Source organism: Chrysemys picta, chromosome 18 (genome assembly GCF_011386835.1).
Source record: "Chrysemys picta bellii isolate R12L10 chromosome 18, ASM1138683v2, whole genome shotgun sequence".
NCBI classification, from domain to species: Eukaryota; Metazoa; Chordata; order Testudines; family Emydidae; genus Chrysemys; species Chrysemys picta.
Genome location: NC_088808.1, coordinates 21,823,920 through 21,849,033, shown reverse-complemented (window position 1 = coordinate 21,849,033; position 25,114 = coordinate 21,823,920). Strand labels below are relative to the sequence as shown.

The window sequence follows — 25,114 nt, the reverse complement described above, 5'->3', positions numbered from 1 at the left end:
TTTTTGTAAGTTTCAAAACAAAACCTAACTTTTGCATTTGACCTGTATATTGTAAAAGTACACACATGAGATGAGCAGTAGCTGTGCCATATGCCTACAGATTTATATGAATGGAGTAGATTTCAAGAGATAAGGAGGAGAGTTCAGAGTTTAACAACAAGTCAGAAAGTTTGAAGATACCGGCCACCAGAAGAGAGGTGAAGGAAGCTAGGGCATGTCTGGTCTGGGAACAGCAACTGGGAGGCCAGATTTTCTACTCGTTCATTTTCACAGGCCAGTATTCAGCTTGAGAAGAATACTAAATCCTCTAGAAACTGCAGCTGGAATTCAGAGACACGAGATATAATTAGAAGCAGCTAAGACTAGTGGTTAGTCTGGGACTGGAAGTTAGACATTAGGAAATTAAATTCAGGAGACCTATTCCTGACTTTTCTGGGTGACCTTGGCCAAATTCCTTAATTTAACTGCACGCTGCCTCAGTTTCCCCAACTGTAAATTGTGGACGATGATACATATCCACTCTGTAGACAGCTTGCAGAATCTGTGATGAAAGATGCCATTTAAGTGCAATGTGTAATATTGTTATAATCTCCTAAGGAGGATTCAGACAGCAAGGTTAACACACCTAACTCTTGCAAAAACAGTGCCACTTGGACCTTAAAGGACCACAAATGGGCATCAAGATGACCTCACTTTTGTTTCCCAACCCAAAGATGCCCCAAAAGCCAAAGCCTCAGAGCATGTCCCATTCCAGAAAACAGTGACTGAATCCACAGATAAATCCTCAAAGTCATTTACATATAATTTCTTGCCGCTGCTAACACTCGTTATCCAAATTCAGTTGCCGTTGACAGTTTAATGATAATAGCTTTCTGTTTATATATCATCTGTGATAATGTTCCTATTCTCCTTAAATTCAATCCCCAGTAAAAGGGGTGCTCTAATGTATGCAGCCACAGACCAAAATGATAGTAATTTTCCCTTCTAGTTCGAACGGTTTAGTAAACAATTACATTTCAATTAGAGATAGGGTGTTCATGCAGAGGGAAGCACCAGTTCATTCCAGTCAGCTCGCCTCATAGTATCAGAAGGAAAATTCTCCAAAGAAAGTTGAGCTATTAAAGTATAATTTACATGAGTGCATTTAGAAAAGTGATTAGAAACTAAATGGCAAATAGTGTACATTATGCACAGGCAAAAACTTCAAAAAAATCCTTTAATATCTAGTCAATAGCTGCCAGCTTGAATCAGGACCCGTCATTTAAGATTATGTTCAAGGGAGGAGAAGGATCGAGAGCGCTTCTTTCATCTCCCCAGGAGTTTCCATTTAGTGGAACGCTGCCATTAGCACTTAATGAAATATTTCTTTTATCACGGGGTTATAAGCCAGCTAGGAGGAACTAAAAATGTTAAACTCCTCCTACCACACTGCATTTCAGATGCTGCTGCATGTCCAGCTCAACTGGACCCAATCAGCGTAAAGAGACAGGTTAAAGATGTGAACAAGTCAAAAAGCAGGGAATCCTGGGGAGGTTTCTTTGTGACTACAAGGGACCTGAGTGGCACAGAAAGAGTTTGAACTGCTGGAGTCGCTTTTTGAATGAAATTCAAAATGGGAAGAGCAAGGTGTCCTCTTAGGGCAGAGTTCCTCAAACTGGGCTCTCCAAACAGCTCCTACGGGGATTCAGGACAACTTCCCAGGGGATCTTTCGAGTAACTGGAGTTCCCACTCAGTCAACCCCAGATTTTAAAATTATGAATTGAATGTTATTTATTTGTATTACAGTAGCAGGTAGGAGCTCCAGTCATGGACCAAGACCCCACTGTCTTAGGCACTGTACAGACACAGAACAAAAGAGTATCTGAGGGCTAGTATACACTACCCGCCCGGATCGGCGGGTAGAAATCGCTCTCTCGGGGATCAATTATCGCGTCTCATCTAGACGGATAAATCGATCCCCGAATTGACGCGCATACTCCCACCTCATCAGGAGGAGTAAGCGCTGTTGACGGGGAGCCACGGCGGTCGATTTGCCGCCGTCCTCACAGCGGGGTAAGTCGAATAGGATACATCAAATTCAGCTACGCTATTTGCGTATCTTAAATCGAATCTCTCTCTCCCCCCCCCCCCCCCCCCAGTGTAGACCTAGCTTAAGTATAGGACAAAACAGCAACGGATGGATACAGGCAGATGGGGAGCACAAGGAAACAATGAGACAGTACTGGTCAGCACACAGTCATTAGCGCAAGTTGCACTTACACCAGTGAGCTCTGCTAAGAGATCCCTGTCCATTTCCAACCTCTTCACTCCCTATGGATGTTCCACCAAGCTCTTGGCCTGCAGACTAAATATTTCCTTTCTACAACCGATGAGGCTTCGGGCTTGTGATTTAGGAGCAGCTCTTTGTCTGGAAGAATCTGCCTGATATTTTTCCTTTCAGCAGAGTCTACAAGAACTGACTCCAAGTCAGACTTCTCACATCAGAAAATCCCCCATTCAGAACTGTGCCTGAATGTGAACAGCACGGTGAATGAATGTTGAGGGAAGCCTAAATCCAACATCAGGATTTTGGGGGCTGGGGGAGTGTAGAGGAGGGCACAAGGTGAGAGTGTCTATGGAGATGCGGGATAGTCAACCTAGAGGAGAGAGGACCCTTCACCTAGCCCTGTCAGAAAAGCAGAGTATGTACTTGACAAAGCCCTGGCTGGGATGATTTAGCTGGGAATTGGTCCTGCTTTGAGCAGGGGGTTGGACTAGATGACCTCTTGAGGTCCCTTCCAACTCTGATATTCTAGGATTCTATGATTCTACTTTAATGGAGTTGCTTTCAAACCCCTTTTGAAAGCTTCCCAGATTACACATCTGACCTATTAATTTACCCTGTCGGAAAGTGAGCCTCAGCACAAAGTCACTGAGCAGTGAGAAATCATTCCAATTCCTCGGCCCACTCTCTCACTGCTGCAAAAATTATTCAGCAGGTCAGACCTTCTCCCCATCAGTGCAGCTGCCTGTCCAGGAACACGTGGGCAGCCAGGGAGAAAATGTAATGAAACCAAGCTCTAATAAAAGTGACCAATAGATGGCAGTATCCTAATGAGATGGGATTGATGTAATTACACTGACACTCTGTTATTCTGCCCTCACTCACAATGTCCCTGTGCAGAGAGAGTATCTCGTTTCTAGTGGAGTTCCTCAGGTTCCAGGTCCTTTGCTTGGCTGGTTTATTGAACAATAACATAGGTTTCAGTGTCAAACCCTCCACTCGCTGAGCTCTCTGGATTCTATGCAGTAAAATCTGACTCTGGCCAAGGCCTCTCTTTATTCACAGAACAGGCACATTGCAGGCACCACAGGCTTCCCTCACCTCCTGCCTGATCACTCATCTAAGCACTGACTCCAAAGAGCCAGCTCTAGGGAGGAGAGAGGAGTCTAGTCTGTCTCTCTTCAGCCCTTGGCAGGTTTGCTAGGGCTGCCAAAAGCAGCACCAGTTCCTGCCAAACTGTGGCAGGGGGCTCTGTAATATTGACCCTTGCCCACTACCAACCAGCCATCAGATGGGAACAACTCTTGATCACTACAAAGCTGGGCTGGATTTGAAATGATTGACTAATGACCAAACCCTTCGGCCCCTATTTTGTTTTGTCAACTGGCTGATAAAAAAGCACCTGCAAGTGAGCACCACAGACCCATCCTTAGACGGTCTTTTCATGGTGGACATGCTCGTTATGATTCCTCCTCCGAGGAGCCTGTTGTCAGCACGCACACACTAAACAGAGAAGAGTTCATCAAAACCATTCAACTTTGTAGTGGTCTTCAGCTAACAGGAGGCGTGATCAGAGTCTGTAACCTCCATGGGTACCTGAGCATGTCAGATAATGTAAAAAACTTCCAGGGACTTCAACGAGGCCTGGATTCACCCTTTATATGCTGAGATAATGCAATCAAATCTCATGCTTCTTGGCACTAGCTAATCACTGCAAGGGACAAGAAGGAATCCCCAACTCCACATACCGCACTGCATAATTGGCTGGGTATGTACATGATGGTTGGTTGGTTTTTTTAAACCAGATGCTGGCCAGAGACAGGATGCTGGACTTGGTTCAAGAGTACACCCAGTGCACCAAATTCTATGATCTTATTTCTGTAACCACGTGGCACTTTCAATCATTAGGACACCGTAGACCACATTCCTCACTGGCTTCATTGGAGTATTCAGGGAACTCTTGGCCATTGAGAGCAATCTGAGCTCCAGTCTCCAAGGAAGCAGATGTGAGCAGTAAGACTATTTTTAACATACTGTATGTCCTTTGGAAACTCAACAGTCCTGGGGGAGAGGTTTGTACTCATCTCTACAGCCTACACTGCACAAATCTGCCCTGACAGATTTGGAATTGCATTCGTTATGAGGGACACACCAATGTGCAGCAAATGACCCTTAGATAAGGCAAAGCCTTTCAGATCATGGTTCATCAGATTGCACTCTGCTCCCATAGCGCAGTGTTGGGGAGATGGGTAACAAAGAAGGAAATTAAGAACTTTGCAGCATATGAATCGTCCTGGGTGAGAGGGTTTTTCACATTTGAGATGCTCTGTTAAAATCATATTGACATTATAAGGTGGAAAGAAAAATGTCTCTGTACAGAACAGGATTTTGCTATGATTTTGGGTGCAGCTAACTCTGTGGATGCCGCAGACGTACATGCACAGCCCAGACTCATACAAGCATAAAAATCAGGGATGGAAATGATCTATTAGATCAACTAGTTTCTCTCTCTCTCTCCCAGACAGTTGGAAAAATGGACACATGGAGGAGACATTACGGGTTGATTTTCAAACGGTCCCCAAGATCAATGGGAGCTGAGGGTGCTCAGCACTTCCAAGCCTCGAACCAGCATCCCCCAGCCTTTCCTTCACCACAACATGTTGCGAGAGCCATAGCAGAGCCTCCACCGCTTCCGTTCTCAGGCAGGTTGGCAGACCTTTACATTGAGAGAGGGCATTTCCACGCTGCACCGCTCCGAGTTGCAAACGAATTGAAGCAACAGAAAGTGCAACAAAGCCCAAGCCTCTGAATTCAAAGGCTCCTGAGCCCATCGGGCCCTTGGAGACTCCAGAGCAGAAGGATGGAGATGTCAGGGAAGAACAATCAGCTGTAAAATATGAAAAGCTTACGACATCAAAACCTACAGCAGCAGGCTCAAAAGTAATAATCCCATTACCACTAAACTAAAGCACTAATTACTATTCCCAGTGGCAGGAGTGGACTGACTGCTAATGCTCCTCTTCTGGTTAATGAAGGAAGGTGAGGCAGAATATATTTCTCCTGTCTGACATCTGCTAAAATCTGGGCAGCCATAAAAACTATGCATGTAATGAAGCCATTCGTATTAACGGAAGTCACATTCCGAGGGCTGAGAAGAAACAGAAGTTAGATGATAGTGTACTGTGTAATGCAAAAGACAAATGCCATACCTCTCTCTAGCAAGGGTGTATTTACTGACTACGCTTTTTAAAATTTCATATGAATTTTGGAACACAGGTTGGTTTTGGCAGCCAGCCACCACATCTCATACAGGCCATCGCACCGGCTAAAGACTGGAATCACGCCTCTGGAAACATACAGTAGATGCACTCCATTGGAACAAGAGAGAGAAGAAACAGAGCTTTATTTCCACCAACCGTGATCATCATCAATCATCATCAAGGCAAAACCCAGAGGGACGCAGCATCTTTGCAGATCAAGCGCCACCCAGACTGATCTCTAGCTAGGGCCTTAAAATGATCTGGCTGGATGTCCAGTCTATGAGTTTATGTCCATCCTTGGTAACGTCATCATCCCACTGAAGCTTTTTGCACCCACATGATCATCAATCATATAGCAGCATCCCTTGGTAAATATGTCCACCCTAATTATGTCCATTCCAAAAAGAGCTGCTGAAATCAAACCAATGCTGATGGAGGCGGTTGCTGGGTTCGGCTACAAATATCCTAATGGATTCAGATTCTCTTCCTTAGTGCAAAGGAGGTACAAGCTCATAAAACTCATCAACGCAGTTTTAAAAACTCTAGAATAAAAATGAAGACGAAAGAAGTAAGGTGGTTCTCTGGCAGGTCTTCCCATTTCTTGGGAATGCTATTTCCTTCTTCTGCAGGACATGTCCCGAGTTCACAGAGATGGTTCAGCAAGTTGATCATCAGCCTAACCTTTTGCCAGCGCAGCCTGCATCCAGCAAGAAAGTGGATGGTTAGGGGAATGGATTTGCAGGTCTTTGAGAAGAAATTAGTTCTCCTCGTGGCATGAAAGCAAGATGGACATCACTTACGCCAAAAGTTACTGCAGGGAGAAGCAGATCCAGGCCAATCGCTCTATCAGTGTCTGTGTACAGAGTATGGAACACACCCTCCCAGTGCCTTTAACCACATAATTTTCACAGATGCTAACAATCACTCATGCCTACTGGCAAATGCTAACAAACATCCCACACCCTGTTGTTTAGTATTTCACACTCCCCATTATTTGCCATTAATTATGTAGAACAGTACTTTACAGAACACATAAAAAGACAAGATCCAGAATTCCAAGAGCTTACAATCTCCCTGCCCGTAGAGAACCAGGATACGCAGGCCAGCAGTACAGCGCAGGGATCCAGTGGGCAAGGGAAATCACGTAGGTGGCTTTGCAAGTAGTAGATTTTAAAGAAGAATTTGAAAGAAGGGAGGGATAAAATAAATGGCCTAAGGAGATGAAGACAAAGGGAGCAATTAGCAGAGAGGATGCAGAGGAGTGTAAGGAGAGAAGTGGGATGTAGGAAAAGATGAAAGAAGAGATATAGATGGGGTGGAGTCATGTAGAGCCTTGAAGGGGAGGACGATGAGCAGGAGCGCAAGGACATGCAGATGGAAGCAGAGTTTCTACATAGGAGTTCTGCTCCCAGCGGGCTCATTCCCCCTTCACCTGAGCCCATCCTCCTGGGTGTGACAAGACGCTATCTTTACTGTGCCCAATGGCAACAGAGGGTCCTGTGGCACCTTTGAGACTAACAGAAGTATTGGGAGCATAAGCTTTCGTGGGTAAGAACCTCACTTCTTCAGATGCAAGTAATCATGAGCCCAATGGGTGCTACAAAGCAAGGGTTAGGGCTTCAGCTGGGGTAGAAGCAGTAGGAGCAGCAACAAAAGGTTCGGTTTGCTTCCAATACCACAAGCAATAAAAGAGCGAAAGAAACACAGAATACGGAATCAGCAGAATCCTTTGTGACTTTCCCCAGGACTTTCCTATGAGGCATCTGCAGTGCTGTAGGGATATATGGTTAAGCCATTTTGCACAAGACCCAAAGTCTAAACATTTATTTAGAAGTCCAGCATCAGAACAGACAAAATTAGGCTCTACTCCTAATAAGAGATCAGCTCAGCAAATTGAGAATTTTCCCCACAAGAAAAAGAGAGTTTAGATGGGGCAGCCTGATGGTTACTGATTTTGCTTCAGATTTTAAGAACATTGGCATAAGTTAGTTGGTGTCTAAGGTTATGTTTACGCTGCAAACTAGGAAGTGCAGCAAGTGTAGACAAATCGAAGTTAGCTTTGATCTACTGGCCCCACCCTCCCAGGACCTGGGTACATACTTGTGTGGCCAACACCCGTGCTACCATGGCTTCACTGTTGTTATTATTCAAGGTAGCTTTGATCTAGTTAGAGCCAAGCTAGCTGAGGTATGTCTGCAGGTGCTGTAATCATACCTCCCATGTACAGTGTAGACATACTCTGAGATTCCTTAGCTCGGTTTACTTGTTCCAATGTATTCATGACCTACAGAAATGATTCGCTGGTTTAGATATAGGACTTGTATTTGTGTGAGCTCCTCCAGAGAGGAAGAGGAAGAGGTTTTACATAGCCCTGGATTCAGGGCTATGTACAGATCAGTTGCTGAGGCAGTATGACTCTAAAGAGATTAGAATCAATTAGTTTAAATTTGGTATTGGAAGTCTGGAACTTTATCTCAGTTTTTTCTTGTTGTTTTGAGGCTTTCTTGATCATTTAGAAGAAAGATACTTTGTAAATGGAATTTTTTTTATGAGTTTGATAAAAGAGGAATTTGCAGCAGCTGAATTCAGTTACAGACAGATGAAATATAAATGACCTTCATGGTGCTACTGGAGTTAACATGCATTGCTTTGGAGTATTTGATACTGCTGTATGTGAATACACAACTAAATAATGCACGTCACTGTGTCTTATGCAGTTTGCGGATATGCACAACATTGCACACATGCATGAATACTCCTGCTCCCTTACCGAGTGCCTGTCATCTGACAGGAGGACCTTAAAGAGCTTTTCAACTATTCTCCCCATTATTCTCATTTCACAGTCGGAGGACCTAACACAATGAGGTTAAGTGACTGGCCCAAAAGTTACAGAGCAAGTCCATGACAATGCTAGGAAAGTGAACCCAGTTCTCCTGACTCCTGGTCGCTGCTCTTATCACCACGTCTTACTCCCGGGAGTAATTAGGTTATGAATAGCTCAGTGCAGATGAACATGGCCATGCATATTTATGTACTAATATATATGATGACTCTCAAGTATGCAGACCCAAAAAGGTCCACATGTGCTCACACAACTAGGATTTACATGTGCAAAATGGGCTCCATAGACATACAGCGACCAGTGCAGCATAGAATCACAGAAATGTAGGACTGGAAGGGACCTCAAGAAGTCCAGTCACCTGCACTGAGGCAGGACCAAGTAAACCTAGACCACCCCTGACAGGTGTTTTTTAATCTGTACTTCAAAGCCTCCAATGATGGAGATTCCCTAACTTCCCCTGGAAGCCTACTCCAGAGCTTAACTAGCTTTAGCGTTAGAAAGCTTTTCCTAATATCTAACCTAAATCTCCACTGTTGCAGATTAAGCCCATTACTTCTTGTCCTACCTTCACTGCACATGGAGAACAATTGATGAGCGTCCTCTTTACAACAGCCTTTAACGTATTTGAAGAGTATCATCAGGTTCCCTTCCGTCTTCTTTTCTCAAGACTAAACTTCCCCATATTTTTAAATCTTTCCTCAGAGGTCAGGTTTTCTAAACCTCCGATAACTTTTGTTGCTCTCCTCTGGACTCTCCAATTTATCCACATCTTTCCTAACGTGTGATGCCAGAATTGGACACAGTGCTTCAGCGGAGGCCCAACCTGTGTCGCATGGAGCGGGACAATTATCTCCCGTGTCTTACATATGACACACCTGTTAATACACCCCAGCAAGATATCGATCGTTTTTACAACTGCGTCACATTGTTGACTCATTCAAGTTGTGATCCACTATAACCCCCAGATCCTTTTCAGCAGTATGATCACCTGGCCAGCTATACCCCATTTCGTAGTTGTGCATTTGATTTTTGCCTTCCTAAGTGAAGTACTTTGTACTTGTCTTTATTGACTTTCATCTTGTTAAGTTCAGACCAATTCCCTAATTTGTCAAGGTAATTTTCAGTTCTAATTTTGTCCTCCAAAGTGCTTGCAACTCCTCCCAGCTTAGCATCATCTACATTTTTTATAAGCATACTCTCCACTCCATTATATTGAATAGTACTGGACCCAGGATTGACACCTGTGGGATCCACTAGTTATGCCCTCCCAGTTTGACAGCAAATCATTGGTAACTATTCTGAGAAAGGTCTTTCACCCAGTTGTGCCCCCAATCTTATAGGAATTTTACCTAGACCACATTTCCCTGGTTTGCTTATGAGAATGTCTCAGACTCATAGACTAGGTCAGAAGGGACCATATGGTCAGAAGGGACCATTATGATCATCTAGTCTGACCTCCTGCACAACGCAGGCCACAGAATCTCACCCACCCACTCCTGGAACAAACCCCTGACCTATGACTGAGTTATTGAAGTCCTCAAATTGTGGTTTAAAGACCTCAAGGTGCAGAGAATCCTCCAGCAAGTGACCTATGCCCCACGCTGCAGAGGAAGGCGAAAAACCTCCAGGGCCTCTGCCAATCTGCCCTGGAGGAAAATGCATAAACACACTGTGCAAGTCAGCTCCTAGAGAACAGGCCTGTCTCATACATACAAACACTGCTGCTTTATTATCTGGGCACAATACACACCCCACTCCTGAAAGTGTGCCCCTTTAAGTGCCTTAGACTGATGCACCACATCTGTGCACTGGCCATCTAGTTACACTCTAAGCTTACACCTTCTGCGGAGAGCTGTGAAGAGATTTTCCTCATAAATTATTGCTAATGAAGGTTACTCCAAAGAGCTTGGTGCCCTCAACTGATTATGAATCCTGCAGTCCCCAACATACACGCTCCATTTCATTAGCTACAGATGGGGCCTGGAGGAGGATACTTTAAAAAAAATAGCTTCTCTTGGATCATTACGGCCTAGTTTTAAAACAGTTTATTTTGCTTCCACCGTTGTTCCTCCCATTTGTCAACAGAGCATGTTCCTGAGCCATGTTAATTATTGGGCTTTCATATTATTCTTTCAGAAAGCCCGTCCTGTAGGCAGAACATAATGCAGTCAGTTTAGAACGCCTACAAAAAAGAAATGTATGGGGTGTTATGGAGAAAGGCTGACTCAGGCGGGGCGAGGAGGGGAGCAGTAACAAATACCTCTGTGCAAATTCTAACGTAAGAGGAAATGAAGATCTCAGATCTGATCTTCAAGGCAAGGCCAAGAGTCTGCACTTCCACAGAAGTCATTGGAAAACAACATACAATTCTAAAGACAGTCCCTGGTTTAAATTGATATCTTACAAGATTACTGAGAAGGCCTTTACAGCTGCGTATTCTAATAGTAGCTACTAGCATCTGCACCTTTATGTTAAAATAAGCAATCGAAGATTTCCATACCCGGCCCTCCCATCTCTAAGCACAAACAGCGACAGATACCCTCTCCTCTTGGTCAAACCCCAGAGAAGTAATTAAGGTGGCGAGAGACATTTACCGTGACACGGAATGGCGTAGTGGCGGTGGGCTCCATGCTGGGATTTTTCTCCATGACCCCGCTGGGCATGCTGCGCCGCTGCCCGGCCCTCTCTGGGGGGGACTCTGCAAAGGGCACAGAAGACAAAGGACAATTAAAAACACACACCCAACGCCAGAGCAGCAGAAGGACGGAGGCAGGCCACCCCAGGTGCAGCTTCCTTCTTTGAGATACGCTTGCAAATGAGCTGACTTAACAAGCCCATTCTAACCACTCACATTTCTCTCAGTCACCAAGGTGCATGGTTAAACAGCAGGACTTTTCTGCTTATAATGATTGGCATTTCCTATAGAACCTTCCATTTCAGGATCTCAAAGTGCCTTCTCTACGTTCGTTAAACTCCAGAACAGCCCCATCAGGGAGCCATCATCATTATTCCCATCCTGCAGATGGGTAAAAAGGAAATGCACAGCAGCTAAATACAAACTGTACACAAATCAGTGATCCATGCACATGCAGCTTTGACACTCCTAAGGCAGAAAGCAAGCCTGCTCTTGGGGCTAAAGCACAAAACTGAAAATGAGGACTTCCCACTTCCTTCAGTGACTTGTTTTGTGACTGGGAACAAAAAAGTTACTTGGCCTCACTAAACCTCCTGATGTGTTAAATATGGATAATGGGTTGGCTGGGGGAGGGGAGGGGGAGAAAAGCAGGGAGTGATGAGGCTAAATTCCCGAGTGTCTATAAAGCGCTTGGGGAATCTCAGAGGGAAGCCTACAGATTAGGGCACAGAGTTAGTATTAAAATGTGTTTTTTCAGTTAAATGCACAATCCATAACCCAATGCACAGTGGGATGCAGGGAAGTAGCCATATTATCAGAGTGCCACACAATGGGACCGATTCCTTACACTGGTTCCACACCTTTTCACCCGGGCTCTTCGTTTTGAGCAATAACAATAATAATTTGCCCTTCTCTTTAACCTGCAGAGCTCACAGCGCTCTGACACCCTGATTAGTGGAGCCTTGCGAGATACCCGTGAGACACAACACATCAGCTCCATCTTACAGATCAGGAAACTAGCATAAAGGGGACCTTCCTGATATCACACAGGCAGCCTGCAGTAAAGCAGACAGAGCACGGAACCCAATGGTCCCAACTCCACTGTCCCCGATCATGGACAGTGGCCTCCCCTCCCTTCTGCACATCTACTCAGACAGGTGTCACACTGTTAGCAGGACATAGCATCCTCTTCAAATCTACTCAGTGCTCCAGTTGCCAGGGAACACCAGGGAGCTCCCAGGCTGCCCCTGGGCGAGGCGACAGTCACACCTCCAATTGCAGAGGTGACATTGTCTAGTGCCTCTCAAATAAAAGGTCCATCGGGTACTGAATAGCACAAGGGAGCGGAGGCTAAACTGGAAGCTCAGACTTCTTATTTTACTAGGACCTAGAATCTCCAGGGCTTTGATTTATTCATGTCCTTTGGGGGCTGACAACGTCTATTAGCCCGATTGCTCCCTTTCTATTGTTTATTGTTACAGAACCACTTAACATCCTTCGTGTGACTCTGCTAATCAATATCACTGGCCTGGAGAAACCCCCAGTGCTTCACCACTTTTGAAAGAGGAGAGGATCTCAACGAGCTATTGTGGCATTTACTAAACACCAGATCCATGCAAAAACAAGGAGATTTCAGAATGCTACAGAAAACCAGCTTCCCCCCTCCCCTCCCCCCAACATCAGATAGACTAAAGAAACTAATCATGGTGCTTAAACATTTGTGACTATTGTTCTAATACCATGTTTCACAAGCAACATGTCTGCTCACCAATATGACGACACTGCTTAGACCATGGTTGGGAACGACAGGTAGCTTAAAGAAAAATACTTGCTGCAAAGGCAAATTACAGGGTATACTGGGTTATGGGGAGGGCTTTGCTAATTAGCATGCAAAGAAATTTAAAGCTGGGACAACCTATACTTTTGAATGTCTGAAAAAATGTGCCTGAAAAATAACTAGTGTAACTTAGAGGTACTTTGTTTGCCAATTCTCAGCTTTTACCACACCTGTGATCTGCAATTTGCTGCAATCAGGTCTTGGCAAGGGCTCAGCCTTGGCAAGGATCCTCTCCTTGCTTTTGCCATAGGCTGCCATCAGCTGGGATCCGAGAGAAATGACTAACGGCCGTAATTCCAGTGGGCGCTTGCTGAGCCACATATTAAACTACTGCAGGGAGACGGATTGTGTCTCCCCTCCTGAATTGAGTAAAATGCCTGATCAGTGACATCTTCATTGGTGTGGGTGCCCATAAGCAGCTCCTGAGCTTTGGCCATGTAACCTGTGCCTTCAGCCAAAATCCCAGAAGCAGCTAATTCGCTGCTCTCAGAACCTGTAGCCAAGGCTTCCAATTAGCTAGCTGCCTTCTTTGCAGAAGGCTGCCTCTTGCTTCTCAAGGAAGCAATCAAGTCTTTTGGTGTTATCCCCTTTTGCATGAAAGCTCTCACAGGATTCCTTTGATCAGACTCCTTTTTTGGATTGTCATAAAGAAGCCACTTGATTATAGTGGTTTCCAAAGTGGGCTCAAGACGACATGGAAATGAAGAGGCTGCTTTGCATTTTTAATGATCAGAACTATGAACAGGCAGATTAACAATTCTTCTCATGTACATGGCTGGAGAACAGAGCAGGACGACTAAATTGAAAACAGCAGCAAGAAATCCCTTGCCCTCTCCTCCCTCTCGGGCTGCTATTCCAATGCAGAGCCGAACACTCCCAGAGCCTACAGTGCAAAGCCTATAGCACCAGTTGCTCTTTGTAAGTGTCACAACACTTTTGACTTGCACCATGGTGGCTTTTCAGATCAAGTTGCACAATTGTCTCCCTTTTTCTTTATAGTCCCTGACTCTGCTTCATCTTCTAATCGCACGGGGCAGAACTCTTAGGAGCAAAGGAAGCAGATTAGAGGTGGGCCAAAAAGACTGTTTGGATCTGGGGTAAGTTGAAACAAGGACTAGGGTTTGGAGCCAGATATGTTTGCACCGAAGTCTCATGATCTGTTCTCACAAGATCTTACCCCAAGATTTCAGTCGCATACAATCCAAAACCACTTCCATCTTCTGATCTGAGCCCAGAACCAAAACATACAGATGGGTTAGGATCACATTATTTCCCAGCTCCAATTTCAAATTTCAGCCAAGTTTCCAGTTTTGACGCAGTCCGAGCACTGTTTGTATTACAGCAAATGCAAAGGGTTGGGCACCCCCCGGATCTCAGTGAAAAGGCTAAATACAGCAATGGGAGGGAGGGGTTTTGTTGGGAGGAGATAATCGCCCCCCCCAGACAGATAAGGAGCCTTCTTACTGTCAGAAGATTATAGCCAAACCAATTGTATGTGGTGGAGAGGCGCAACAAAGGACGGTTTGGATTTGCCCCTTTCCCCTCTTCCATCCCCAGTGCCAGCCCAGGGGCTACTGATCAGGAAAGCCTTGCATGTTTCTTAGCCACCCATACCATGGTGTTTGGCAGGGATATTACATCTACCCATAAATGAGCCACTGTCACCAGCACCTGTCCATACGAAGTGTATGGTTACATTTGCCTCCCTGTCTACAGGGTAGACAGGCAGGCTCCAGGAGTACAGAGTCCATCCTTAACTTTATCTTTCTCCTTGTTACTTGCTTCTACTGAAAGTTCCTTCTATTGCATCTGCCCATCTGGAAATGGAATAGCCCTTAGGGATGGCCTGGGTACTAGCGACTTGACTGGGGGGGGGGGGGGAGGCGGGAAGGAAGCAGTTCTGTTATTCCTTTCTATAGAAGTGAAGCACACAAGACAAAGGAGGACTCCTGGGTCCTATTCTCAGCTCTGTCACAGACTCACGGGGTGACCCTGGACCTTTAAGCACTCTGTTGCTCAGGTTCTCAGTCTGTAAAATAGGCTTAATACTTGCCTATCTCAAAGCAATGTTATGAGGCTTCATTAATTAAAGTCTGTAAATCGTTTCAGGTTCTAAAATGAAAGATTCTGTGGAAGAGGTGTGTGTTATTACAGGCAGCTAACCGGAGTGACATTTACAGAAGTACTTAGTATTATCAAATGCCACCCGCTCCTCACCAGTTACTGAGTTTCTATGTAAGTTGGATATCATCCTTCAGCTCATAGAAATACTTGGATTATACCTTCATTTGACCATTTATTGGCTCTAGATCCGAGGTGATTTGGGAGCTTAGAGACACAGTATCTCGGGACACTATTTGCTGTCCAAAAGTGTTCAGCATGTTATTAACTTAAAACCTCCAAATCTCTCCTTTATGACACGCATGGCCTGAGAAATCACTGAAGTAACAGTCTACAAAGGAGGATTATATGTGCAGGCAAACTGGATCTGAAAGACGATTCCTTAGGTGTAATGGGTAAAGCCACATTATCATTGAGCAGAGATGCCAGTGGGCAGACATGGATAGCAAAGAAAGCGATGGCTTTCGTGTTCACTCGTGTTTTCACCAACCTTCCTTGTACTATCCAGATTAAAGAGGCTGGGAAGCATGCGAATGAGCAGCAAGCAGATTTTCTGCACTTGCTCTTGGGAAGTTGGGTCAGACCTAACAAACGAACAACATTGCTGTTCCCTTAAAACCTCTTAGATGCATCAGAAAAGGGATAAAAAAAAAGTCACGGGGGCGAAAATGAATTTTTGTTGCTACCCCACTTCAGATTATTCATTTAATTTCCTTTTCGCCACTGATGGCCTTCCTTCTTTTTTCTGCTTGTTTCTCAGCTCAAATGGCGATAGCTAGACAATTTTACTCATCATCAGTTTCACTTCTACTGCATCTTATGTAAAAACCATGCTCCTTTTGCGGTCACCTTGCACTCCTCCTTCTCCCTCACCTCCCTCTCCGTCCACCTGTGACATCTGGTCATAAATCTATACTGTCAACTCTCTGGGTCAGAGCCTGATCCTTGATTGGGGCTATGTGCTGCTGTAATTATGGAGCAGTGATAACGACTGTCATAGTTAAGGCAGATACAAATAGACAACAACTTTCTGATTCTCCTACATTCTCCATTAGCACAAGGCTGTGATGTGCTTGGCTTTGCAACACTGCCAGGGAAGATAATCTAAAATAAAACTAACTTCCTTAAAATTTATAAAAAACTGACTGGAAAACATTTATCCCAGGTTATTAAATACATATATATAAAATGATCTGCCTCCCCCTGTGTATGAAACTTTTTTAAGCAGTGGAGGTAGGAACATTTACTGTCAAGCCAAGTTTACTACCGACAGTATTAGGATGATGCTAATTAATATAATCATAATACTTAGCACTTCATAAACATTAATTAATTTAGGATCGTCAGGCACGTGCCTACTTCTGAAGATTATTTCTAGACTGTAACAAATGGATTTGATTTGTTACCTAATCCCTGGTGTTTGAATTAGGAAGTTAACTAATCCTCATCACAGTTTTTATATCCCCAATTTTCAGATGGAGAAAAAACCATAGAGCAGTTAAGCGATTTCCCCAAGGCTTACAGGAAGTCAGCAGCAGAACTGACTGTCAGCAGCGCTGGGGTCCCAGGCTCATACTCAGCCCATTCAAGAAGGCTGCTTTCTTAACTGTAATTCAAATTACCCAGATAGTCTAAAACCAAAACAGTACATGTAACACATGGCACCAATACGAATACTGTTCACTTTCTACTTGACAAGTCTTATTTTACAGTAGCATCACCTGTTCCTGTAGGTCACAACTAGTCCAAGAAGAGGTCATCAGAATTACTCTCTCACTGTTAGGAATGAAGTTTACTGACTACTGCTACTTGCTCAAGTGTAGCATTCTCAGTTCACTTCCCTGAAATCCCCATATAATTCATGCTGAACAAGGTTCGAGGAGCCAGCCGATGGAAGAGGCAGACCGTAAGAACAAAGGAAAGCTGGAATTACTAACCGACAAGCCGAGACTTCCAGCAAGTTCTCACTTGGACTTTCTGATATGAAACTGTTCCGACTTCAAACAAGAAAGGGAGGTACAAAATCTGAATGCACGCCCGTAAAGTTAGCAATAAGAAAAATCTCCCTTAACTCACCAAAAGGAAACGGTGCTCGTTAGCAACCCCTATGCCATGACACGCCGAACAAGTCAGGAATAAGATGCAGCAGAAATGATGACTTCATCATCTTCTACAGGAAGAAAGTGAAATATGACTGGAATGCTGGCTGGAGAGGCACAGCAGGAGGTAGGGAGCGGAGAGATGTCTTTGCCAGGACTCTAATGCTGAAGTGCTTTAAGGAATGGAGACTTTAGAGGATAATAAAACTCCAGCAGGTCATCTGGAAATACAGAACTACTCAAGTCCATTAGGACTGGAAATGGACATGGGAAATACAGTCTATGCAATGCTCATGAAAGAGTTAAATACCCTCTTGCCCTTTGGGTATGATCAGCAAATGAAAGTTTGTTATGGTCACCTGATGCGTCATTATTTTGTCCCCTTGGCAGAATGTTTTGATACTCCATGACCTGCTTTGGAGACTTAAAGGGGTGGAGTTTCTGTGAAACCAGAGGGAACTGGAATTACCTGTCTCTTGTTCATGCTGTTTAATTACACTCAGCTGAATTAATCTCATCACCTTAATGAACTCACATGTTTTTCTTCAACTAATTTCTGCACCATTTAATGACTCTTTAACCCAACCACAACAGGAGAGAGGAGGCAGCACATGTAGAAAACTGATATACTCAGAGCGGCTCAGATAACCCTTTGTTGGTTGAAAGGGACCCCTTAAGAGAAGCTGTCTCTAGCATTGGTGTAATCCTGAATAAGAAGCTACCAGTTGAAGAGGGGTTGGGAGACAACCCAGAGAGATTCCCAGAGAGCTTTAAGGGGCCCCATGACTCCAGATGAGAGGTGCAACCTGAGGAGGCGATGGATGTTAAAAACATAGCTAAGAACGGTTGTTAGGGCAGTAGAAGAAAAATGCATGAGAAGTTTTAAAATGGACAGAATGCCCTGGGAGTAAAATGAAGATGGAAATGAGTATGTATGTGGTGGGTCAACTCTCTCCTTCAAGATTTGGAGGCAGAGATGCACAAAATGTCTGAACTCTAATGGATAAGGATCAACTAAGAGGTCATGAAGGATTTCAAAAGTGCTGTTATCAAGATCTTCCCGTTTCAATCATGATTTCTAAACTGGATATTCCAGGACTAGAAATGCTGTACGGATGCAAGGTGAGCTTCCTTGCCCGAGCCCCTAGAGATCTACAAGTTGAACCCTTAATTGCGCAGTAATATCAATTTTTATATAAAATGGTTGAAAATCATTGTAGTTTATATCAGTTAAGGACTTCCCTTGAAAATTAGGTTTAGCTGAAGTTGCTGCAAACAAACATCCGGAATGGATATTCCCAGGAATAATTAAAGCCTTTCCTAGAAAGTTCACTGCCACTTTCTATATTAGAATAAAATTATTTCTTTTTCTCTCTGGGCATCTTAAGATGTAAAATGGCCTTTTGTAAAGCACAATGAGCTCAGAGCCTATAATCTTGTCTCTCTTCTATGCTGGAGTTGGCATCTCACTCCCAGTTCATTTAATGCCTCTCCTAAAGGTTTCGTCTTTCACGTTCTCATCCTTTCACTATATTTGCAGATCAATGATGCGTTTTGCAGCACTATGCCTTTTTAAAAAGTGCACCTTTCACATAGCCATTCCGATAGGACAACAAGAACAAACTCAGGCAATTGTCTGACACCCTCATTTATACGGACACTCAGCCAATTATTGTTACAGGGAACTGAAGTAACACTGCCCCGCACACCTAGTGCCCTGGGCATGTTCACAGATCTCTCTGGGTACTCAGCTGGTGTCCCTTACCTTGGTATCGGAGGTACCAATATAGCCGTTGAAGACCAGGAAAGAGATCTGTGTAGTATACAATACTCCGTATGCTGGTGTGATATTGTTATTTGTCTCTCAATCCTAGTCACATAGCTCCTGAGGTAGGCAATGTTTCTGCTCAGTAATCTTGACAACTAGCTACCCCTCTATTCTAATATCACCAAGCAGAAGAGCTGTTTTCACCCACAACAAGTGCAGATTCTTATTATAGGCAGCCTACAGATGGGACCTGCTTGCCTTATTTCTTCTCCTTTGCTGGGCACTGGCTGTCCCATTTCATTCCTAACTGGTTTTGTGAAGCTCAGCATCCTACAAAGTGGAAATGCTAGGAATACCTGCTATCACCCAAAAGAGGACAAAGGGACCGGTGCTATGACACCGCAATAATTCAGCTGTCTCACAAGAGGGAGCTAAAGCTTCTTTGCTAACTGACGCAAGAACACAGTAACCGATAGCTCAAGAACGCAACAAAAAAATCCAACAGAGAGCAGGACGACAGTGGCTGTGGGGCAGACATCAGCAAACAGAAGGAGGGAGCACTGTATTAGGAGAGAGAACGGGATATAAAACACATTGGCTTTGGGAGTTCCTTAGAATTTATTGATACCTATTTGCATTGTGTTCTAGTTTGCATTTGGCAGGTTATTACTGAAAAGCTTCACAAAAGCCAGACTCTCTCTCACTCAAAGACGGTTACTAACCTTTCTGTAACTGTTGTTCTGCAAGGTGCATTGCACATGTCCATTCCATGTCAGGTGTGTGCGCTCCCCATGCACAGTTGCTGGAATTTTTTCCCTCAGTGGTACCCACTGAGTCGGCTCGAACACCCTCTGGTGCCACACACTCATGATGTGGTATAAGGAGACCGGCTGACCCCGTACACTCTCAGTTCCTTCTTGCCAGCTAACTCCAACAAAGGGTTAGGAGGGTGGGTCATGGAATGGACATGAGCAACACATTTTGAAGAACAACAGTTACAGAAAGTTACTAAGGCTACATCTACACTACAGGGGGGAGTCGATTTAAGATACGCAAATTCAGCTACGTGAATAGCGTAGCTGAATTCGACGTATCGCAGCCGACTTACCCCGCTGTGAGGACGGCGGCAAAAATCGACCTCCGCGGCTTCCCGTCGACGGTGCTTACTCCTACTTCCGCTGGTGGAGTAAGAGCATTGATTCGGGGATCGACTGTCGCGTCCCGTTGGGACGCGATAAATCGATCCCCCAGAGGTCGATTTCTACCAGCCGATTCAGGCGGGTAGTGTAGACCCAGCCTAACTCTCTTTTCTGCTTCGAGTGTTTCCATTCCATGTTCGATGCCTCCCAAGCAATACCCTAGGAGGTGGGCTCGGAGTTCATAAACATGAAGATTGCAACACTCCCCTACCAAACCCTGCATCATCCCTAGTTTGCTGGGTGATGGCATAGTGGGAAGAAAAAGTATGCACTGACGACCAGGTCGCCACTCTGCAAATGTTCTGGACTGGGACCTGGCCAGGAACGCTGCTGAGGAAGCTTGTACTCTCGTAGAACGGCAGGTGGGCTGACACCCACCTGCTCATAGCATGTGCGAATGCAGGAAGTGATCCAGGATGAAATTCTCTGAGCTGAAATGGGTTGCCCTTTCATCCTATCTGCTACTGCCACAAAGAGCTGCGTAGATTTACAGAAGAGCTTGACCCTTTCTATATAGAAAGCTAGGGCATTCCTAACATCCAGCGTGTGGAAACACTGCTCCTCCCTACACTATTCTTGTGCGGTTTTGGGAAGAAAACTGGCAGGAAAATAGCCTGCTTACTATGAAAGTGCAAAACCATCTTCGGGAGGAACATAGGGTGGGGGCGAAGTTGTCCCTTGTCCTTAAAGACCACCACAAGGGGGGTCCTGATGTATGGGCACTGATTTCTGAGACCCTCCTGGCCTAGGTAATCCCTACCAGAAAGGCAAGATAGAGGGCATGATGCCAGCGGTTGAAGTCCCACGGGGGAATGGGTTCCATGATCTGTAGGTATAGCCTTTCTAAACCCTTGAGGAAGCAAATGGCCATTTCATGCAAAAAAACTGACTGACCATCCACTGGAGGGTGGAAGGCTGAAATGGCCACTAGGTGTACGCACTTCAATAGAGGAGATAGCTAGGCCGTGCTGTTTCAGATGAAGCAGATCTCCAGACTGTGCTGGAGTGGTGACCTAGCAGATGAGAGGCCTTGATAGGATGACCAAATGGAGAAACGCTCCCACTTGGCGAGGTAGGTAGCTCTAGCAGATGGTTTCCTGCTGCCAAACCAAACCTGGTGAAAGGGAAAGGAAAAGGAAAAGGAAAGGATGGAGAAACAGCGAGAACCACTGGGAATTGCCTGCCAAAGCAGGAGAAGCAGTTCCAGGTCAGTAAGAAGGAACTGAGAGGGTGTGGGGTTGGCCAGTCCCCTTATACCGCACCATGGGCATGCGGCACCAGGGGGCACTAGAGCTGACCCAACAGGTACCACTGAGGGGAAAATTTCCGGCGACTGCATGTGTGGGGCGTGCACACCCCTAACGTGGAATGGACATGTCCAAGCACTCAAAGAAGCAGCTAAGCTTTGCTAAGGTTAAAAAGGGGACTCGTGACATCCTGTTGCACTGTCCTTCCCATCCCCTGAGGATCTCTCTCCCTGCCCATTGCCACTCAGGGGTGGGAATACAGCCTATAGTCATGCTGCGCTGCACCAGTGATCTCCTCATACTGGCCCAAGAGGAAGCAGTGCCTCTCTTACTGGTGCCTAACGATAACCATTTGAGGGAAGATTCCGCTCTCACCTGAAGCCAATGGGAGTTTTGAAACTTAATTTAATAAGAGGAGGATCAGACACCCGTGTGTCAGGGAAGAATACTCCGTGGGGTGACGAGGAGGAGAGGGGAAAGAGAAACAAGACAGAGGTGGGACTTTAGGCAGGACCAACCAGGAAGAGATCGGAAACCTACAGCCTCATTTCCCTGCAGTACAAAATGGGGAAAACAGATCCGAGTACAAGAGAGAGAGACAGCCCCTGGCCCGATCCCCAGCGTCAGAACTGCACAAGGGAAAGAGAATGTTGGAGACACCAAAAAATAAAGGTTCAATTTTCAGTAAGTAATATGCAGATTGGGCTGATTCAACAGCCATCAATACGAAAAAACGGTTACTTACCAGTTCTGTAACTGTTGGTCTTCAAGATGCGGGTGCAGAGATGCTTTCCACTCCGACTGAGCCGGAGCGAAATACACATCCTCAACCACTTGAGAAGAACTCTGCTTTTACTCTGCCTCGTGTTTTTAAACTATGTAGATTAGAGGTGTTTTACTCTTTATTTCTCAGTCTCCAAAGTAAAATATGTATATTTATCTTGCTCTGATGCGGTGCCTAGAGAACATATTCAGCTTCTCCTAGCAGCATATCATCAAAAGCCGTTTCCCCAGGGTAACATTGAAATAGGAATGAAGCACAGCTTTAAAAAATACATCAGAACAAGATGAAATTCATGCTTGGTCGGGGTCTAAACAGGGCAGTCTGCTAATATTCTGGTTGAACTGGAAGGGGCGATAAAGTAAAGTGAAACATCAGCCCTCTCCTATGTGATGATAAAGACAAGCTACATGGAGTTTGGAGAACAAGAAGTCAGCTCTGGGGAGATTTAAATTAGATTCATCCATCACTCTTAACGTCTCAGTAAAGATTCAAAATTAGTAACGTGCTGCTTTCTCAGCACTTAACTAGCACAACTACGTGTTCACAAATCCAAGACAAGACAAAGAAGGAGCCTTTATGCTAGCTATAATCCATGGCTGCATACAGAGACATTACGGTCATCAGCTCTACTGCACTCATGCACCATCGGGAACAGGGCACCAAAAACCGAAGTCTCTTCCACCGGAGCTGACGAGGAATCCCTGTGAGCTGAAGTAGTAGCATGGCTTGTATCCTCTGAAGGCTGCAGTCTCATACACTTCAGAAGTGTATATGGCAGTGGTGGCACACATATACTAGTCAGACAGTGATCGAGTCTGAATGCTTATCCAGCCTTTATCTATAAATTAGTCAAGCATTGTAACACAGTGGCCCGGGGATGAAATATTAGCCATGCTCATGTGTGACAAAACTGCTCTCTAGTGGCTGCAGTATGGCTGACACTGAAGTCTACTGATTCATTACAACCGTTGGAGTTGAGTAATTGAGCTTGAAATCTCACAAGATTTCAAGGATGAACCATTGTTTTAGTATTTTGGCTACTCACTTCCACTCTCAGCTGCAACCAGCAAGTACAGAGACCAGTGGAAAACTAAACAGATAATGGAAGAACAGGAGGTGCCAATTATCAAAATTTTTCAAATGTATAATAGGTCCAGGATTTTGTTTCAGGTGGAAGTTCAGACTGGATCTTACTTCTCTCTAGCTCTTATTCATTGTTAAAACCACCAGTCATCCCCGCTCCCTCACTCCCCCAGGATCCTAGGCACTCAGAGCTCTAAGGAGAAGGCAGTTTGTAAGGTGATTGCATTAAGTGTTATAAAGTCTCCTTCTACAAGGGATCCTCCCTGCTGGGGCAATTCTGCTGAGCTTAGGTGCCACTCTGGAAACCCCAATGAGATTGGAGATATAAAAAAACCCCACACCCACAAGGAACATGATTCTCATCGGTCTCTGGTAAGTGTCCCCCCCCCCACCCTTTGAAACAGCTGGCTCAGAAAGGTTAACTACTGAGAGGTTCAGGCAGTTTGTTTGTTTTGTACCTGATGTAATAGCAAGAGAGACAGGAACCTTTGCACGGTTTAATTACTGGCCCATTTTTGGCTGTCATGTGCTGCTACTGCTGTAGCAGGTCTGCACAGGCAAAATGTAAAATAAATTAATAAATGCATATTTTATAAGTGGGATTCATCAGATTTAATTTTCAATGGCAAAGAAACAGATGTTCGATTGACAGCACTTCATTAGAGAAATAAATGAGGTCACACACATCTCTCTGTTCATATCCATCTGCACAATAGACCAAACATGAAGATTTGAAGCTCACATAGTACATGCAGCTTTAATAATAGTCTGCAAACCTCTTCATTCCCAGAGCTAGCTAGGCCAGGTCAGATGACTTTAAAACTTTGAATAAAATTTAGTGTATTTCTGGAAAACTGGAGACCAGGATGTAATAATGGACGCTTAGGATACAATCTGATTTGATATGCTTGGTGGAGAATAACTAGTTCCACAGAGCAGGGCATTCACACTCTTCTTCGGCAACTGCAAGAGACAACTTAATTTCCCATGGAATTTCTTAAAACAGAGAAAACAAACATACACACGCGATTGAAAATGTTCTTTCTACAGTTACACCCACCTCCTATAAGTGCCATAACTGAAAGGAATCAGCAAAATATTTTGCTGTTTTTTGAGTTTGTTTACCCCAGGTGTTTAACAGCACTTTGCTTATAGCTACTTTCAGTGGTTTCCTTGTATACACAGTCAATCGGTTTCTTCCTTGGTGAGAAGACCCTCATTAACAAAAGGAGACTAAAAAAAAAAGAGGGGGTAGTGGGTGGGAGGAGAGAAGTGGTTTCTAAAGTAAAGTATTAAAAAAAAAAAAAAAGGAGAGCGCGCGCACCAGGAAATAGTATTTATAGGATGTTCAGCCAGAGACTGGAATATTTTAAATGGTACATATGCTCACACACATACTTGGGGACAGTGCATGTATTTAACATGAGTTACCTATGTGCAGTTCTGCTGTGCACTCAAACAGCTGCCTCATTCCACACCAGAGGTGGCTCCATTTTAGTGACAGACTGATTCCCATAACTATGTAGGTACCGAATCCCTTCCTCTATTGTGTACATTGATGTATATTCTGTGAGCTGAGTTCTCCCCCATTGTGCAGAGGAGGGTCTATCAGAAAGCTCCTCAATCCTACGCTGTCTGATCTTGGGATAAAACACAGCAGCTGAGAAACAGCATTAGCTTAATCTGTGGAAGATGGGATGTGACTGAGCAGAGCCCCACTATGCCTCTCTCTGTACCTGTTCCAGGAGTGTTTCTGCTTCATAAAGGGCTTGTCTAAGTATCTTTAGAAAAAGTGTCTAGGCTACATGGAAAACTGAACAATGTTCTAGTTACAAGCAACTCAGAGATTAAGGCCAGAGGAGACACTTAGATCATCTAGTCTGACCTGCAGTATACCACAAATGTCACCCAGTTATCCCTGTACTGAGCCCAATTACTTGTGTTTGACAAAAGTCTAATTTGTAGGGCTGTCAAG

General features: G+C 44.6%; 1 protein-coding gene across 18 annotated transcripts in view; it reads right to left on the bottom strand.

Moving 5' to 3' along the window:
* Positions 1 to 25,114, bottom strand: part of DAB2IP (DAB2 interacting protein) — a 411,471-nt gene that overhangs the window by 216,439 nt on the left and 169,918 nt on the right. For 16 of the 18 annotated variants that reach the window (XR_002888995.3, XR_010593580.1, XR_010593579.1 and 13 more), the window contains one exon: positions 10,961 to 11,064. Coding sequence is in view for 15 of the 18 variants with exons in the window: in XM_065572091.1 (XP_065428163.1) it covers positions 10,961 to 11,064 (104 nt within the window). In the remaining 3 variants the exon portion in view is untranslated. Of the gene's footprint in view, positions 1 to 10,960; positions 11,065 to 11,217; positions 11,378 to 17,035; positions 17,059 to 25,114 lie in introns of those variants that run through there. The other 2 variants (XM_024106271.3, XM_065572096.1) reach the window with 2 other exon arrangements.